Raw genomic sequence first — 17,912 nt, 5'->3', positions numbered from 1 at the left:
AGAGCACTGCAGAGCACCTGCCCAGGTGGGGAAGGGGCTGGAGAAGAGGAGAATGAGGGGAGACAGTACCCAGGTCTGCAGATTCCTCATGAGGGGAAGTGGAGGGGCAGTTCCCATCTCTGCTGTGACCAGTGACAGGACCCGAGGGAACAGCTGGAGCAGTGTCAGGGCAGCTTTAGGTGGGATGTCAGGAAAGGGTTCCTTACCCTGAGGGTGGCTGGGCACTGAACAGGCTCCCCAGGGAATGCTCCCAGCACCAGGGTGACAGGGGCCAAAGAGAATTTGTACAACACTGTCAGGCACATGGTGGGATTCTTGGGGTTTTCCTGCTCGGGAACAGGATTTGGATTCTGATGATCCTTGTGAGTCCCTTCCAGCTTGGGATAGTCTGTGGTAATGATTCTTAGACCATTCTGGAATGGAGATGTCCCCTTAGTGTAACCAAAGGGTCCTTGGCCCATGTTTCTGTAAGGTCCTGCTCTCTAAAGGGCATTGGGAGGTACCTTCGAGCTGAAGGGCACCCTAAAACCCCTCTCTGTTGGCAGGTGAAGGTGACCCAGCCCGAGGTGCTGCTGGAGGGGCTGTCCCCCAGCACAGGGTACTCTGTGGCAGTGTATGCCATGTATGGGGAAGATGCCAGTGATCCAGCCAGCATCCAGGAAACCACCCGTAAGTGCTGCCTGCTGAGCTGCTATTAAACACTCAGAGCAGGAGAGACGTGTTAAATGAGGTGCTCCCCATATTGTGCATGTGGCTTGCACACATGCTGCCACTCTTCTGCTGGATCTGAAGTGAATATTGGTCCCCAAGGGGATCTCTAATTGCATGGTGAGCTGTGAAAAAGGAGTGGTGCTCTCCTGGTAATTAAGGACTTCTGAAAGAGGTGTTCCTTGAAGTCCTTGTTGTCTGGGGAAGAAAAAGGCAATCATCTGGCTGTTTCCTCACCTAAATCTGCAGCAGCCCTTCATAACTTGTGTGGTGGTGAATAAAGGGAATATTTTCCTGCATAGTGAATGAGCCTCTTAGCTCATGGTGGGATCATCTCAGAGCAGCAGGAGGCGGTGGGTGGCACTTCCTTGGTGCAGCCTGCGAAGGCTCGGGGTGCTGTCACTAACTGTTGTTGCAGTGGCCTTGAGTCCCCCCAGGTACCTGAGCTTCTCCGAGCTCAGCCACGCGTCCGTGCGGGTCAGCTGGGAGGCGGCAGCCGCGGCCGTGCGGGCTCACCACGTCTCTTATGTCTCTAGCAGAGGGGGCAACGCTGGACAGGTGAGTCCTCAAGGGCTGGGGGGAGGAAGAGAAACTTGGGAAGTTGGATAATGCCCTGTTCTCTCCTTCAGCTGTGTGGTTCAGGGAGAGCTTGTGTGCTGGCAGAGTTTTAACTCGGAAATGGGCACTTCTGCTGCAGTTATGACCACATGCTGACCTCTGCAGCTGTACCCTCTAGAATCACAGGATGTTTTGGGTTGGAAGGGACATCCATAACCAGGCAGTCCAACTCCCCTGCAGTGAGCAGGGACATCTTCAATTAAATCAGGTTATTCAGATCCCCATCCAATCTGGCCTTGCATGTTTCCAGGGATGGGGCATCCACCACCTTTCTGGGTAACCTGTGCCAGTGTTTTACCACCTTTGTTGAAAAAGTCTTCCTTATATCTCATCTGAATCCACTTCTTTTAGTTTAAAGCCAGGAGCCCTTGTCCTATAGCAACAGGCCTTGCTAAAAAAGTCTGTTCCCATCTTTCCTATAAATCCCTTTAAATACTGAAAGGCTGCAGTTCAGAGTCTCTTTTTCTTCAGGCTGAACGAGCCCAAGTGTCTCAGCCCGTCTCTTACAATACTCACACAATTCCCCCACTGCAGGTGGAAGTTCCTGGCACTGCAACATCCACTGTCCTGAGCCCTCTGTCCTCCCTCACGCAATACTTCATCAGTGTCAGATCTATGTACGATGAAGGGGACTCCTTTCCAATTACTGGCAATGTCACCACCTGTAAGTAAGGAACAGAAACACTTCTGGTCTCAGTAAGAGGTGACAAAATTGGTTTGTGTGTCTCTGAACTTGGAAGTTTTGAAGATTGGCCCCAGCAGCTCATGGCCTTGCACAGAGCACAGATGGCTGCTGTTCTTTGTGTGTGGAATACGTTCAACTGTGTTATGCTCAAAATGAGCTGGAAGGGATAAAGAAAAGAAGCAAATGAAAAAAGCATGATGTATCACTAACCTCTGTATCCTTGAGAGCCATCCTAGCCTTCTTCCCTTTACAAAACCAATGTGATATGCGTGCTTTCTGTAAATGAGATAACCTGTCTTAATTAGGGCTTTAGAAATAATTTACGGCTGTCTGTCCTGACGCCTGTTGTCATACAGGTCTGAAGAAGCGACAGACAGGCTGGTCTCAGACATCTGCTTGGTTGATGTTTTGCTCCCCAGCCATCTGCTCCCCACCTTGGCTCTGACATGGTGCTGTCAGAGCCTGCACTTCAGCTCCTGTTCCTTGTGCACCCCTCAGTGAAGGTCCCTCCTCCACGTGCTCTGAAGGTCACCGAGCTCTCTGGGAACAGCCTCCGCCTGCAGTGGGAAGCTGTCGCTGCCTCGGATGTGGTTGTCTATCAGATCAAGTGGAGCACAGCCAGTGGAGAGAAGCCTCAGGAGGTACAAGCCCACACACAGAGCTCTGGGGGGACTGGGCTGGCTCGGAACTCACCTGCCAGAGTGGCAGAGAGCTGTAGAACTATTCAGGGAAATGCACTCCAGCTATGGAACAGTTCAGCAGGATCTCTCCTGGATCTGGCTTTCAGTGGAGCAGTCACCTTGAGGGCTGGAAGCAGGAGGGACAGCAGGGTGGAGTCCTACAGGCTCTGGGAAGATTGCAGAAGTGCTCTGGGAAACCTCAGGGATGAAATTTAATAGGGACAAGCAGAAAGTATTAAGCTTAGGTAGGAATAATTAACCACAGGTATACAGGATGTAGAACAAATAGCTAAGAAGCAATTCAGTAGAAAAAGATCTGGGATTGCTGAGGATCATCAGCCCTCAATGTCAAGGTGTTGTGGATAAGAAAAAGACAATACCCAAGTATTTATAGATGGAGATCCTGCTGTTTAGAAGGTGAAGAATTTTCTCCTGAGTGCTAGGAACCACTGATACTTTTGGGATACTGCTCTTTGGGAAGGGTGAGGTCCAAGTGAGGAGCACACAGAGGAGAATAACCAGAGACAGAGCTGGTGCAGGAGGGGCAGGGATGGACCAGGTGCCCTCTTCCATCTGAAGCCCCTATTTTAGTAGGAGGTCAAACATCAGTTTAAATGGAGGCTTAATACCCAAGTCTTTCCTGCGATGAGTGAGACCAAATATGTTCCATTTGGGCTGAACAGAGGGGTCCTGGGGCTTCTGTCCCCAGCTGCCCTGGAGGCTGGAAACTCAGCAAAGGGATTCTGTGTTCCCAGCAGGCACTGCCTTGTGTCAGAGCTGTGCTGTGGTGCTGAAGGAGCTGCTGATTATAGCTGGGCTGCCATGCACAGTCATCTGCTCTGCGTTGTTCACAGCTGGAATTTTGCCTTTGCTTCCCCGTGTGCACCCCCAAGCAGTAAACTTCGGCCCCAAAGCCCGGTGCTAACTCATTTGTGCCTCGGGACAATCCGTGAGCCAGGCCCTTGGGTGGCATGAACCAGCCTGGGGATGCCTGGGAGTGGGACTGACTCATTTCCTCCCCTGCTGCAGCTCTCCCTCGCTGGAAATGTGGCCACAGCCGTCCTGCCCGGCCTGCAGAAGAACACCGACTACAAAATATCCATCTGGGCCTACTACAAAGACGGTGCTCGAAGCGACACCGTGTCTGTTCACCACAGGACCAGTAAGTGAGCAGTGCTGGCATCCACAGCCCAGGGATGGCAAACAGGGTGTGGGATGCCTCACAACTCAGCACACACCTGCAGCTCAGACTGGTCACCTCCAGCTCTGAAAACCCAAATGCCTGGAAAAAGCTAGAGATATTTAGGCTCCTGTCTGAAAACATTCTCAATCTGTCCTGAGAACAAGAGGCTGGACAATCACATCAGGCTGGTGCATTTTAGAGGCAACTGATAATCCTTGCACGTGTTCCATGAAGAATACATTTCATCCCTCCCCTGCCTCAGTGTAGTGCATGGATGGCAATTAATTCTGAGGGTGTTCAGCTGAACATGTCACTGTGCTGCCTAAGGAATGGTTCTTGTTAATAAAATATTGCCTGTAAGGAGGGCAAGGATTTCCTGAGCTATGTCATTGCTGAGCTGTGCCTCACTGAGGGCATTTACAAATATGGGAGGGAATCCTGCAGACACACTCTGCCTTGGAAGCATTATCTAAATCTGGACTTGTACAGGCAGCAGCATATGAGGTTAAAAAGTGGCACTTCCAGAGGTCCTGGTAATTAATATTGCCTGTAAAATGGCTTTGTTGGAAGTGAATGGAACACAATCTCTGGAGCACCAGCAGTCCTCCCTCCCCTCTCAGATCTTGTCCTTCTCTGCAGAATAAACTCATTTAGGCTGATGTTGAGCTGATGAAGCTTGAAGTAAATGGTAATCTTGGAATAAGAAGCTCAGTTTTTATTAATAAAAAATAATAAAAACATTTTTTATAGGAAGCTACCTCAGGCAATTACCTTGGAGCTGCATACTGACAAAAGGAAAAAAAAAACAAGCATCCTACTGATATATGTTGACAAGAGGACAATTAGAGCTGTTTGGAGGGTGTAGGAAAATTAATTACTATGTTCTAAGCTATGAATTATGAAATGTCAGAGGAGGTCCCTCAGCCCCACAATGACACGTGACAGTGCCCTTCTAGGCCCATTTGCACAAGCCAGTCCTTGCTGCTGCTGGCACCACAGCAGGACAGGGAAAGCAATTTGATTTCTGCTTGTCAGCTGCTGTCCTTGTGCAGGAGCCTTGGGAATTGTCAGGCTCTGCTTTCTGGATAAAGAAAATAAAATTCTCCGGGCAGGCAGGCAGGTGTGCAGCTGGGCAGCCAACACAGTGTTCAGTGCCTGGCTGCTGCTGGCCCCTTTGCAGGAGCAGTCAGGACACTGCCACACTTCTCCCAGCCAAAATTTGCTCATGAAATCAGTGCTTTGGATGCAAATTCTTCTCTAGTGTTTAAAGTAAGAAGTGCCCACAGTGGCACAGAAGGGGAGGCTGGTGATTTCCAGTGCAGCTCTGGGGCAGGTCAGGCGAAACTTGGGGTTGCCAGAAAATTGCTAAAGGCTTGTGCAATGAATATATGGGATGATGTGGCACTAGGCAGGACTCTGGGAACTCCTGGGATATGGTTATATTTCAGATCTTCAGTGTTTCAAGCAAGAACTGCCACCTTGTGCTGTGCCTGGTCAGGATGTCCAGTGGTGTTCATCAGAGCTGGTGGATAACAACCCATTCAGACGCAGCATGGAAATCTCTGGTGTTACCTGAAAACCCAGACCCCTTGGTCTGATTTTTGAGCCTTCTCCCCCTTAATTTTCATTATAAAATGAAATTCTGAGGGCTGGAACAGTGATGAAAGCTCTGTCAGAAAGGATGGCAGACTCTGGGTTGCAAGGTGGTGAACAGCACTGACCAGGCTGTGCTGAACAATACCAAAAGTGTGTGCTAGAGGAGGCTGTGGGAGGGAAGAAGTGCTTTCTTTTGCTTTCATCATTGCTTTTCTCTTTTTCTCTCTTGGCAACATCCCTTTATGTAAGGATAGGTCAAGTCATGAAGTTTTTCTCAAAAATGTCTTGGTAGAATTTCCAAGAAATGCTGAAGTTTAAGGGCAATGACTGAAGTGAAACTCAGCAGGAACTGGTAACACAAGATTCTCTCCCTTGTCCTTCAGCCTCCCTGGAATACTTTTTTCTTTGAAGGTCAAGGGAAAATTTGAGCAATGCTCTTTGCCTATGGTTTTGTGAAATGGAACCGAGTTCCTCCCCTGGGATGAGGTAAAAACACCAAGTTCATTTCATTGAGGGCCAGTAATGCCTCTTGTCTCACCTGAAACACCCATTTTGTGTGTGAGACCAAATGTGTTACATTCATGGCACCCTGCAGACACCAAACCCTCACAAAATGCAGAACATCACCAGAAATGTCATCCTCTTATAAAAACCAACAATGCTCATTGCTGTGATGTGTCCTTTGGAAGGACTGGGATGAGGCCACTAGTCTTTCTGGTAGTAAAAAGAGTTGTTTCAAAGCTGTGGCTTGAGATTTGTCATTTTATGAACTCAAAATCTGTGAGTAGCTTCAGCTGTAAAAGAAAATTCAGAGACAGTGATATGGTGCGGGTCCCTTCTTGTCTTGGAGAAATTGGATTTTTAAAATTCTTTGTTTTAACTAGAGGAAAGAAAAAAAGTTTGGGATTATTTTTCAGTAACCCAGTTAGCAAATTTTTCCCTGCAGACTTTCCAAGAGGCAGGGCAGGAACAAAAGCATGCTGATGTATTTCCCACAGACAACATAATTGTCAAAGTGTGCTGCTTACCCACGGTTCTGATGTTTCTTTTTTTCTCTCTGTTATATTTAGACTGAATTCTCATTTGAGTTGAGCTCTCCTTTCACTCTGTTTTATAAATTGTCAAGTGTAGCAAAGTTCATATCCTTGACCAAAGGCTTTCACAGTGATCACTTGTTATACCAATAAACAACCTTAGTGGTACTTCAAAGCCACACAAACCTTCCAGGCAAGCACAGGGGAGTGCAGATGATGCTTTCCTGAGAGGAATCTGCTGGGACATGGAGGTGCTGCTGAATGGTGATTCCTGGGAAATGCTGGAAGGGGTGGCTTTGGTCCTGCTGAGAATCAGACAAGAACCTTCTTTTGTACCAAGGGAGAGTTCTTTCATCCAGGCTGGGAAAAAAGGACTTGAGCAAAAGAAAAGAGTCCCTTGATAGTCCTGAAGGACAAGGAGAGGGCAGTTTGGATGGGAACTGCTGCTGAAACTGGGCTGAGCCATCCTGGCTGGCTTTGCACTGAAGCATTTTACAAAGTGCTTGTGTGCCCTGCTCCTCCAGCTAAGCTGTGGGGAAATCTCTTTATCCAGCTCCTCAGTGAACTCTTCCTAGCAGAGTATGCATGGCAAATAAGAGATTGAAATGTGGGAATGAAGCTTCAACCCATGTCAGGAAAAACATGGCTTGTAGTTAATATATAATAGTCATTGCAGATGAGAATTCTGATGGAGTGGAGCCCAGAGTTTTATTATTATTTGAGTATTTGTGTGCCTGTGATGCTGGTTAGACCTGAGAGCACGCAGGGATTGCTCCTGTGGAGGAGCAGAGGTTGGAGAGGTAAACAAAGACACAGATGGTGGCAGAGATGCTTCTATCCTCCAGGGCAGCTTCAGGAGGTGGCCTGTCCCCTGTCTGTCAGATCCATGCCATCAAATTCTGCCAGGCCTGAGGGCTTTCCAGAATAAACCTGACTCTAAAGACGTCTCCTAACTGTCCCTTTAAAGTTCACTTAAGCAGTCTCCCCTTACCTCAGGTGAAGGAAACAGCCAGTGCAGGCAGCAAAGATCCATCACTGACAATAAAAGTGCTGCTGAAGTGACTTTATTCCCACTCTTCTTTTCTTCTCTGCTTTGCCTCGTGGTGGTGCACAGCAACAGCCTCCAGCCTGATTCAGCTGCTGCAAACTTGGTACAGCCTCAGTAAAAGTAAGCTCGTTTTATAAACAAAAGGGAAAGGGGATCAATGAAGATGCAAATGATCTTCACTCAACCTGGGCTTTAAGGTCACCCCAGGCTTTGCTGGGTGGGCAGAACATCCTTACAGGAAAACTGCAGAATAAATACCTCATCACCTGGGTGTGCTTCTTTGCCTGTCTTCATGGCTCACCCATCACTTTTAGCATCTTCTGAATAAATTCTTCTTTGTCTGCGCCCAGAACTTCTGTGTTTTCACACCCGCACGGGTTTAAGGACAGACACATGCTTTTATGCTTGGAAACAAGCCCCAGCAGCAGATGACCCCATGCTCTTGAGTCTCTTTTTGAACTGATTTAGCCCCCTCTGCCTTTCCCTTCCTCCCTCTCGACCTCTGCCCAGAGAAATCCCTCCAGCATAAGAGCCTCTGTTGTCAGATCCAGTTTTCTGCACAGCAGGACCCCAGGGAAAGAAATGCATTTATGTAATTAAAAATTGCTCGCCTTTGGTCTCTGGCAAACTCTTTTCTGGTTGTCTGGCTCAGCCCACCACCTGTCTGGAATCCATCCATCCATCCTAGGACAGGGCCTGAGAAGAGGGGATAGTTCAGGTACCACATGTGACCCATGCTAGAGCTGTGGGTGTTGGTGTCAGAAGCTCTAACAGAACTCTGGTGTGCTGGATGCTCTGGGATTTTATTTTTTTTTTTAGAGTAATTTTAAGACAGAAAAAACTGAAAAATATTAGGAATGATGACAGGTTAACTCTGATGTGTGATCCAGGTTTAATTGCCGGTAAAGCTGTTTGTCCAGCTTGATGAAATTTAATTCCAGTTCGAGCACCCCTGGTGTTTGTTCGTGATGTGCACAATGGGTCTCTTTGCCTTGTGCTTCCAGGACTCTTTCATCTTTCCAATTTTTCCATTTCACTTTTCCATTTTTCCCATGTCCTAGGCTTGGCATTGCTGAATGCTTGAGTTGTGGCGTGCTGCATTTGGGAAATCCTCATCCCTCCAGAATCTATTTTCCCTCTTGCCCGGTGCCCAGGGTGCCTGTGTCTGCTCTGAGTGTTGGTTCCCTGCACAGCAGAGTGCTGTGGCGTTCAGAAATGGGCCTGGAAGCAAACACTGCTGGCTCCATTTACAGAGATTTCTCCCTGCTTTTTATGCTGCTCACCTTCCACCCCTGTCACAGATTCCCGGAGCCCACCCACCAACCTCCTCATCGACTCTGAGACCCCCAGCAGCCTCCAGGTGCACTGGACCCCTCCTGATGGCCGTGTTCAGCACTACAAAATCACCTACAGCCCTGTTTCTGATGCTGCTGCCCAGCAAACTGTGAGTGTCCAGCTCCTCTGTAGGAGACTGGCCAAAGGCCCATGGGGACAGTATGACCAGAGGAACTCTGCTCACTCCACTCAGGTTTAGCATTAGGATATCAGGACTCAGACCCAAACCTCTTCTTGCTGATGTGTTGCTTTGTAAACAGAGCTCCAAGACTCTTCTGTAATTAAGATATTTTTCTCCATCAAAGCCACTAATCAGCTTTCTCTGCTTCCTGAACTGGGGTGGGGAATTCTTGGAGGCAGAGGGGTGTGGGATAAACCTACTGCCCCTCTGGCTTAGGGAGGTGAACTATTATCCTTTTAAAACACAAATTCCCTACTTAAACAGCCTGGTTATCCTGTTATAAGGCACTTCTGCTGCATTTCCAAGGGGAGTATTGGGAACTTTGTATGGGAAAATGCTTTTCCTCTGACCACAGCTAGTCCAACAGCAGCACACAGCCAAGCTTCCTGGGCTGGGCTGAGCAGGAATGCTGCTCACACCCCAAGAGCCAGCCCCACTTACTCTGGGCTGTGAGTGAGAGCTGGAATGAGAGCCCCAAACACTGGGATATTTTTTCCCCCTGTTGTAGATCATGGCTCCTGGCAGAAGCAGCAGTGTGACCCTGCAGTCCCTGCTGCCTGATCGAGCCTACAAGGTGACCATTTCTGCCATCCACTACACGGGAGAGAGCGAGAGCACATCCACAACGGGACGGACAGGTACAGGGATCAGCTGGAATGTGCATGTTCTTCATCACCCTCCATCTGTCAGCCCCGAGGCAACCTCTGCTGGGACAGTAATGGCCTCACTTGCCTGAGGCCAGGGCTTTGCTCAGAAATAGAATATTAGCCTTGAAAAGTGAAAATCCTGCCCCAATTTCTGTACTCCTGTGAGTTACTGGCAATCCTGGGATGAGTGTGAAGAGCTGGTGGCCCCTTGGGTTTCGAGCCAGGCATCACAATCTTGAATAACAGAGCTCAAGCACAGCCTCAAGTTGGACCAGGAGAGGTTCAGGCCAGATATTAGGAAACATTTCTCCACTGAAAAAGTGGTTAAGCATTGGAAAATGCTCCCCAGGGAAGTGCTAGGGTCCCCCCCACCCAGAAGTGTTAAAAACCAAGCGGATGTGGCACTTCCCAACGTGGTTGAGTGTATGTGGTGGTATTTGGTCAAAGGCTGTACTTGATGATCTTTTAGGTCTTTTCCAGCTTTATGGTTCTATGATTGCTTTCTCTTTCAGCTCCGGTGCTGTCTAAATTCCCTTCCATCCGAGGATTCATCCCACCTAAAACAGAGGGTAAATCATCTCCTCTAAAGCCCTGCTTTGTTGTTGTTGGTTTGGAATTCAGTAGCAAACAGCACAGTGTGGGCTCTGCAGAGCAGCAGGAGGGGTCCATCAGCTCTTGACAGATGCCCTTGGGGACAATCCAAGGACAACCAGAAACCACAGAACTTCTTAACATCAGGTTCAGTAAAGAGACCGACAGCATTTTAGAGGATTTCTGCACAACTTGACCAAAATGTAGTGCAGGGAAGTGTGACATGTTTTAAATTAAAATTCCCTGTAAAGTCCCTTATTAAATTTAATGAGCATATGCTCTCATGGCTGATAGAAAGCAAACTATGAAATGGATTAGTGAGAAGCATTGAATTAATGGGGTTATAAGAAGTTTTTAATAAGTAAATATTAGAATGCAGATATTGTGGCAGTGCTGGCTTTTCCTAACTATTTGAAACTATTCCAAGCAAAATTTCAGTTTTAAAATTTATTGAGTGAAGTCAAGATTGAAGAATAAGGCAACTTAGATGAAAAAAATTTCTTTTATAGCTATCAAAGGACATACCAGATTAAGTTTTCAAGTGGTTTATTGAGGTGCACAGATCACAGTGGAAAAGTCCTGTGAACTTTCAAGCAGAAAACAATCCTCTCAAAAGGCTGATGAGTCACCTTGTAAAATTTAATATAGCACTGTGGCTATGGTAGCTGAAAAGACAATGGAAGAAATATTAAATTTTTTATGTTTTATAAAGTACCTTTTTTTTGAAGAAGGAAAGACAATATGCAACAATGCTGGCAAAACAGTTGGATATGCAATAAAAGACTCCTATATTGATATATAACCAAATTATTGAGAGAAGTGGTCTGAGGTTGAAGGACTGAATGCTTATTGAACAGTGAATAACTGCATTGGTCTGGGATTTGGTGAGAAAGACAAAAACCAAAGAAAATAACAAGACAGCAGGAATCTTAGGCTGGAAAGTCTAGAGAAAAATCTTCAAAGCAGAAGTGAAACTTCCAGTCAGGGATCCTTGCCCTGACTCCGAGAGGCTTCACCCAAGCTGAGCATGGCCTGATCAAAGAGCTGTGAGCAATCCCAGTGCTGCCAGTGGGGAAGGAGGGGAGAATTACCAGGGATGTAAGCAAGAGGGACTCTGGGGCCTGGGCAAGGGTCAGAAAGAGCTCACTGACTCCTAAACAAGAAAGTCAGATGCCTGGAAAATGGACATGATTACAGCCTGCTTTGGGAGCATTTCTAGTTTGTTTTTCATTCACCATGCTTCAATTCTGAGAGAGCTGGAGAGGGACTTTTCACAAGGGTGTGGAATAATAGAACAAGGGGGGTGGCTTCAAACTGACAAAGAGCAGGTTTGGATTAGATGTTAGAAAGAAATTCTTCCCTGTGAGGGTAGGGAGGTCCTGGCAGAGGTTTCCCAGAGAAGCTGTGGCTGCCCCATCCCTGGAAGTGTCCAAGGACAGGTTGGATGGAGCTTGGAGCAAGCTGGAGTAGTGGGAGGTGTCCCTGCCTATGGCAGGGGAGTGGAACAGGATGAGCTTTAGGGTTTCTTCCAACGCAAGCCATTCTCGAAGCTTTAGAAAAGTTGGTTTCTGGAAGGAGCAGGGAAAGAGCAGTGTATAGGTTGAAGATCCTGCATCCAAGGGCTGGATCAAGCTCAGCATTGCAAGGCTCAAGTTTCAGAAGCTGATTTTTTAATTGATTTCCATAGATCCTTTCAATAGTTTTACACCCAGTTCTACAGGAATTATGGTATATAAAAAATTAAACATTGGTTGGAACAATGGAGGTCACAGGACCTTGTAAGTCTGTGATTTAAATCCTGGCTTTAGTGGTCCTGTGGCCATCAGATTCATAGGTTTGGGTGCCCTTTCTTCACCACAAGGAATGGCATTGAAACTCTTACAGGCTTTGGAATCTCAGGTCTTTCAGAGCGAGTAAGTCACCTCCTTTAAATGTTTTACACATTTTACAAAAGTTAAGCTGCCAATAAGGTAGGAAATGGCATTGACACAAGAATGGCAAGGCTGTGCTGAAGCCTCAGTACAATGATCTCTTAGATTCTATTATCCTGATGACCTAGAAAAGCCCTTGTGAAACAGCCCATCCTGCCAAGTATCCTTGGTTTTCAGGGACATTTCTCATTTTGTGTCAAGCATTCCCTTTGTCCCAGCTCCATCTGGCATCCATAGCCTGGAATATACACGGCAGTAGATGATTGAAAGTAGCATTCATGAGCTGTTTTCTAAAACACCCCTTTACCTGAGCCTTTAAAGAGAGTGCTCTTAGCCCTGGTGCCTCATGTTCCAGCTTCACATCCCTGCCTCTTCTCTTGTTTTTTGTCCTGTAGCATCTCAGAAGATTCATCAAGACAATTTCTGAAAGACAAACTGCAAAACTTTTCAAAACTCTCTTTGTTTTCTGAAAGAAATCAAAACCCAGTTGAGATACATTTTTTTTATTATTTATTTGTATTTTTAATTGCAAGTGCAGAATTTGAAACGGCATATATTTTTATGAGTATATCTTTATTTTACCACACCACTAAGGTATTGTTAAAAGAAAAAAAAAAGTTTTGATGTCTGTTTTTTTAAAAAAAATGACAAAAATGATGCTGTCTTGTATTTCATATCATCAGGTGCCAGGCAAGTTAGTCAAAAGAAAGTGATCATGGAGATATTTGATGATGAAAGACACTTTTTATTTTGGTGATAGGCAAATCAGGAAACAGCTTTTATGTTTGCATAAACATCAGTTCTCTCTTTCTCCACATATATAAACAAGGTTAAAGTCCAAGCTCTGAATGAAGCTGCAGGATATTCTAAGTTTTGCTATGTTTTCCCTTTGCTCTGCCTAAAGGAACTGTGTTCATTTTGCTTCCAGAATCCCCTGCTGTCTTTTTTTCCTCTAACAGTTTTCCCCTTTTATTCTGTTCTCACAGCCTGCCCCACCATCACCTCCACGGAAGGTTCCATAAGAGGTACAGTAGCAGATCCAGGCCCTGGTGCTGCTGGGCTGTGACTGAAAACACTGCCTGGTCTTGATTTGGAGACATGCAGGAGCTGAGTGTAGGGGAAATGTCCCAAGGAAAAGGGGAGAAGTGTGAGAACCAAAATTGGAACATATCTTTTATCAGGTAGAAGAATATTTTGCAGTACCTGAATTGTTATTCTCTGCTGCTCCACCAGCTCGTGCTCTCAGCTGTTAGCGCTTAACACCAGGGTTTTCACCAGCCTTAAGGAGGTGAAGCTTCAAACAGCCCTTGAATTTCAAGAGGATTTGAATTCCTAACTCACAAAGGTTCCTCAGACTGGCAAACTCCAAAGCTCTCAGTCTGTCCCTGGGATCACCTGTGCATCCTTCAGAGGAGGTCTCACTGCCCCAGGAGCTCTCTGCACTCAGGCTGTGTGGATTTTGCTGGGGCTGCAATTTCCCCTTTCTCCTGTCTGTGCCATGAGAACCGTTCATACTATTGGGTTTGCTGCAAGTGTTTCTTACTGAGAAAGCAGTGAGTTCTGCTTGGGAAGGGGCATCACCTCCTCCCCTGAGTTACAGGTGAGATTGAGGAACTGGCTGCAGTTCTCAGGTGTGGTTACTCCAAGGTTCAGTCACTTCACCTCTGCCCAAGGCCAGGCTGGATGTGGCCCTGAGCAAACTGATCTTGCAGGTAACATCCCTGCCCATGGAACCAGGTGGTCTTTAAGGTCCCTTCCAACTCAAGCTGTTCTGTGATTCCGTGACTCTGTGAGAATAATGGGATTGTATTTCAATATGTTTTTAATTGTGACTCAAGCCTTATCTTCCTGTGCATTTTAAAGGAAGTCTCAGAGTCAGAAGCTCTGTACCAGTGATAAATGGGCCTCAAGTAGGTAATTTATTTTGGCAAACTCCCTTGTACTGCTGGGATATGAAAAAAATAATAAAATAACCAACCCCCAGGCAAAATAAAAACTCAACCCAAGAAACTGCAGAAGATTGTGAATGGTGAAGGGGTGAGGGAATCCAGACTGAAAGCACCACACTGAAATGAAGCCCTTCCCTTTGCTCAAGAAGGACCCATTTCCTTCATCCCAGTCTGTTGCAAATTCAGGTAAACAGAATCCAAACGGTGAGATCTTGTCGTACTGAACAGAAAACTGAAATGGAAATGACTTGGAGCTTAATGATGAGCTGGGGGTGAAAGATGAAGCTGAATGAGCCAGAGAAGATGTCAGAGGTGTCAGAGGAGAATCTTTGTAGCCCACATAAGGCAGGTCAGCCCTGGGTGTCTCCTGAAAATAGAGAGAAATGGAAATGTTCACATTTTAAAGTTTTTTTCCTATTTTTTTTCTGGCTCTTACACATAAGGCATTTCAGAGTAGAAATCATTTTCTCTCTCTGCTAGCAATTACTGGACTGATTCCATGCCTTTTGAAGATAATACTTTGCGTGTAGTTGAAAGGAAGAAATCGTTGGAGTAAAATCTTTCTTATTTGGGTATTTCTTTTCATTCTGAAGATCTGAAAACACAGTTGTGAAAGTCTCCATCTTTTGTCCACTCTCCTCCAAGAGGAAGATATTACAAAAAATGTGCACAATCTTATTTTCCTTGGCTGCCATTTGAGGGGTACACTCAAGCTGATGTGTCATTAAGGGCTTTTTCTCCTGCTGCCTTCTCTGTGCTAATTCAACCTGCTCTTCAAACCCACTTGTTTTGCTCTCCTGCCTAACCACTGATTTCTCCGTTTTCCTTTGTTCCAGGATTTGATATGATGGAAGTTTTTGGCTTGGTAGAGAAGGAATATTCCTCCATTAAAGGTGTAGCCATGGAGCCCTTTATATTCAGTGGCTCCCGCACCTTCACCCTGTTCAGGGACATTCAGCTCACCCAGAGGACCAGGTGAGAGCAGAGCTCTGGCTGCTGCCATCCTCATCCTCACGCTCATGCCACGTGCATGGCAAAGGAAGGTTGTTTTGGGGAGGAATGGTGCATGAAATGATAAATATGATGAGCTAAATCAAACCATTGGTAGATTGAAAAAATAGCCAGAGGGTTTTTACTTAATAAATAAACCCCTGACTTTCCTCAACATGAGTTGTCATGTGGAAATTAAAGGGAAATAATAGTATTTATTATACATTTGTACAGCCAAATATTTCCACAGTGCTGTTTTTGGTTTCTACAAAATCACTTTTTTCCAGCTTTTTAGTTGCTGTGATGGACATGAGGGTCACATCACGTATGGACACTGCACCAGTCTTTAGGCATTCTGCCCACAGCCACCTACACTTCAGGGATGGCAGTTTGAGGTCACATTTTCATCTTCAATATCTTCTCCCAAATATCTGGTTTGGGGAGAGAACTTTGCTGTAGAAAATATCACTTGTAGCTGCTCTCTGCAGCCTGGGCTGCATTGATGAGAGGGAATAACCCTGGCTCTGGGTTGTGGCTTGACCCCATTCTGTTGCATATGAAGCTGCTCCACAGGGTCCCAAGCAAGCCAGGCAGCTCCTGTGACCTCATTCCTTTTTCATGATTGTGAATCAGGAGTGATCTGACTCCTGACATTCATTGCTACTTTGTTTAAAGCCTAATTACTGAGCCACTGACTCCACTTAATCTCCATGAAAGAAGCAAAGCTTCTTAGAGTAAACAGTGTGGGGGAGATTCAGAGAACCCTTTGGTCTAAATACTCAGGAAATGATGGGCAAATCCTTTTTTTCAGCTCTTATAGATGCCTTTCCAAGGACACTACCCCTTCAGAAACTGAGAGAGAAAGAAAAAACCTTGTATTATTTATGAATCAGTCTTGAAAAGATGCCTGATAGATTGTGTTTATGCCATGCTAATGTGTCCTGTTTCAGATTACAGGAGTGTTTCAGGCAAAACCAATTTGACCTTCCCTTATTGCCTTGTGTCCTCTCACTGCTGCTGAGCCTAAATCCTGCAGCTGGCATTGGGGACCCAAAGGGAGATTTTCTGTGGGCTCAGTGCTTATCCCTGAAGGGCATTTACACTGATTTAGGATAATAGAATCATTTAAGTTGGAAGAATCACCGAGTCCAGCCACTACCCTAATGCTGCCAGGTCTGCCACTAAACCATGTCTCTAAGCAAAGAGTTTTGTGCCAAAGTTTAAAGATTTACCTCGTGATATATGGCAACTATTCCTCTGTCTGGAAGAGGAGACCTGGGGGAGTGCTTTGGAACCTGGCAGGGATATTTTGTAAGCCTCTACTGAGCTCTCATCTCAAAAACACTGAGGCTGCACTCACTGTGGCTTGGCATTCCCTGGGGCAGCTCTGGCAGTGATGGATTGACACCAGCTGCTCCAGCTGAGCATGCCCCAGACATGAGGAGAAGGCCCAGGAGTGCTCATCGCTCACCACAGACTTCAGCAGCTCCGGGATCTTTCTGGACATATCACCACCAGCTCCTGGGAGCAAAGCTTGTCCAGGCCCCCCTGCCCAGCAAACACCAGCATGAGGCTGCAGGATGTTGCCTGGTGATTTAAATCACTGATGTTTCCTTGCTTTGTGCCATTGCAGTGATGTCCACCTGTTTGCCATCCCACCCGAGCACAGCATCGTCATCCTCCTGCGCCTCCTGCCCGACACCCCCAAGGAGCCCTTTGCTGTGTGGCAGGTCACGGACGAGGACTTCCAGCCTCTCCTGGGTGTTAACCTTGACCGTAAGATTTCTTGCTAAATACATTAAATCCAGGTGTTTCCATACATCTTGCAAGCAGCAGAACTCACTGGGAATGTTTCAATGGTTTCCTTACTCAGCAGCAGTTTCCTGGGAAGCTTTGTCGTGGCTGCCAACCTCACATTTAAAACACTGCCCAGTGCAATTGAAAGACTTCATTTTCATTCTACTTGTAGTATAGTCTTTATTTTTACATATTTTTTTCCATTGTTTAGAAGTACTTCTTGATAACATAGGAAATCTTCCACCATGTTTAAGCCTAATTATTTACTATTGTATATCTGTGTGAAATCAATTTCTAAGCTGTTATTTGTCTTATTTTCCTTGCAGCCAGTAAGAAATCCTTGACCTATTTCAATCATGACTACAAGGCTGATTTACAGGAAGTCTCCTTCGATGAGCAGGAAGTGAAGAAGATATTCTATGGGAGCTTTCATAAGGTCCTTATCAAGAGAGGGGAAAAATGTGGCTCATGATCTCACTCTGGTCAGGGAGTACTGTTCAAACTGAGGAGTGATCATCCAAATGCTTTGTATCCTGATTGTCAGGGAAGTGATCAACCTCTTTGATATGCTGAAATTCATAATTGTAAAGAATTGAGGTGGATCTCATGATCAAAATATGATTTCCTCATATTGATTTTTCCCTTTTCCCCCAGGCTCCAAAAACTGAGGTGTTTTTTAGGTCTTTATAATCAGGCAAATTGAAAAGTAATTAAGTTTTTTTTTTAGACTTTAGAATTTTGGTAACCATTTAGTTCTGGATGAAAGGAAAAGAGAACCCAGCCTTGTGAGAAAGCCACTTTTTATCACTCATAACAGGGTGGGGGGTTTTGGCTATCTATGTCCTCATAGCAAAGAGATTGCACTCAAATGAGCAATGAGCTCTTTCTGTGGGCATCCTTGGGCAGGTTCATTACTCAGCCCCAGAAAGGCTTCTCCCT

The 17,912-nt window shown here is 46.0% G+C and overlaps 1 protein-coding gene across 1 annotated transcript in view; it reads left to right on the top strand.

Moving 5' to 3' along the window:
• The window catches only part of COL20A1 (collagen type XX alpha 1 chain), a 49,902-nt gene that overhangs the window by 16,892 nt on the left and 15,098 nt on the right, over positions 1 to 17,912 (top strand). The window contains exons 14-25 of the mRNA XM_005524797.3: positions 546 to 669; positions 1,127 to 1,266; positions 1,861 to 1,990; positions 2,510 to 2,652; positions 3,721 to 3,853; positions 8,854 to 8,996; positions 9,577 to 9,706; positions 10,228 to 10,284; positions 13,224 to 13,262; positions 15,023 to 15,161; positions 16,810 to 16,952; positions 17,300 to 17,409. Coding sequence (XP_005524854.1) covers positions 546 to 669; positions 1,127 to 1,266; positions 1,861 to 1,990; positions 2,510 to 2,652; positions 3,721 to 3,853; positions 8,854 to 8,996; positions 9,577 to 9,706; positions 10,228 to 10,284; positions 13,224 to 13,262; positions 15,023 to 15,161; positions 16,810 to 16,952; positions 17,300 to 17,409 — 1,431 coding nt within the window. The remainder of the gene's footprint in view (positions 1 to 545; positions 670 to 1,126; positions 1,267 to 1,860; positions 1,991 to 2,509; positions 2,653 to 3,720; positions 3,854 to 8,853; positions 8,997 to 9,576; positions 9,707 to 10,227; positions 10,285 to 13,223; positions 13,263 to 15,022; positions 15,162 to 16,809; positions 16,953 to 17,299; positions 17,410 to 17,912) is intronic.

This window comes from Pseudopodoces humilis, chromosome 19 (assembly GCF_049639895.1).
Source record: "Pseudopodoces humilis isolate 2021_Gansu_Grassland_sample_001 chromosome 19, ASM4963989v1, whole genome shotgun sequence".
NCBI lineage: Eukaryota > Metazoa > Chordata > Aves > Passeriformes > Paridae > Pseudopodoces > Pseudopodoces humilis.
The sequence above is the reverse complement of the archived record's forward strand: the minus strand, read 5'-3'. Positions and strand labels throughout refer to the sequence as shown.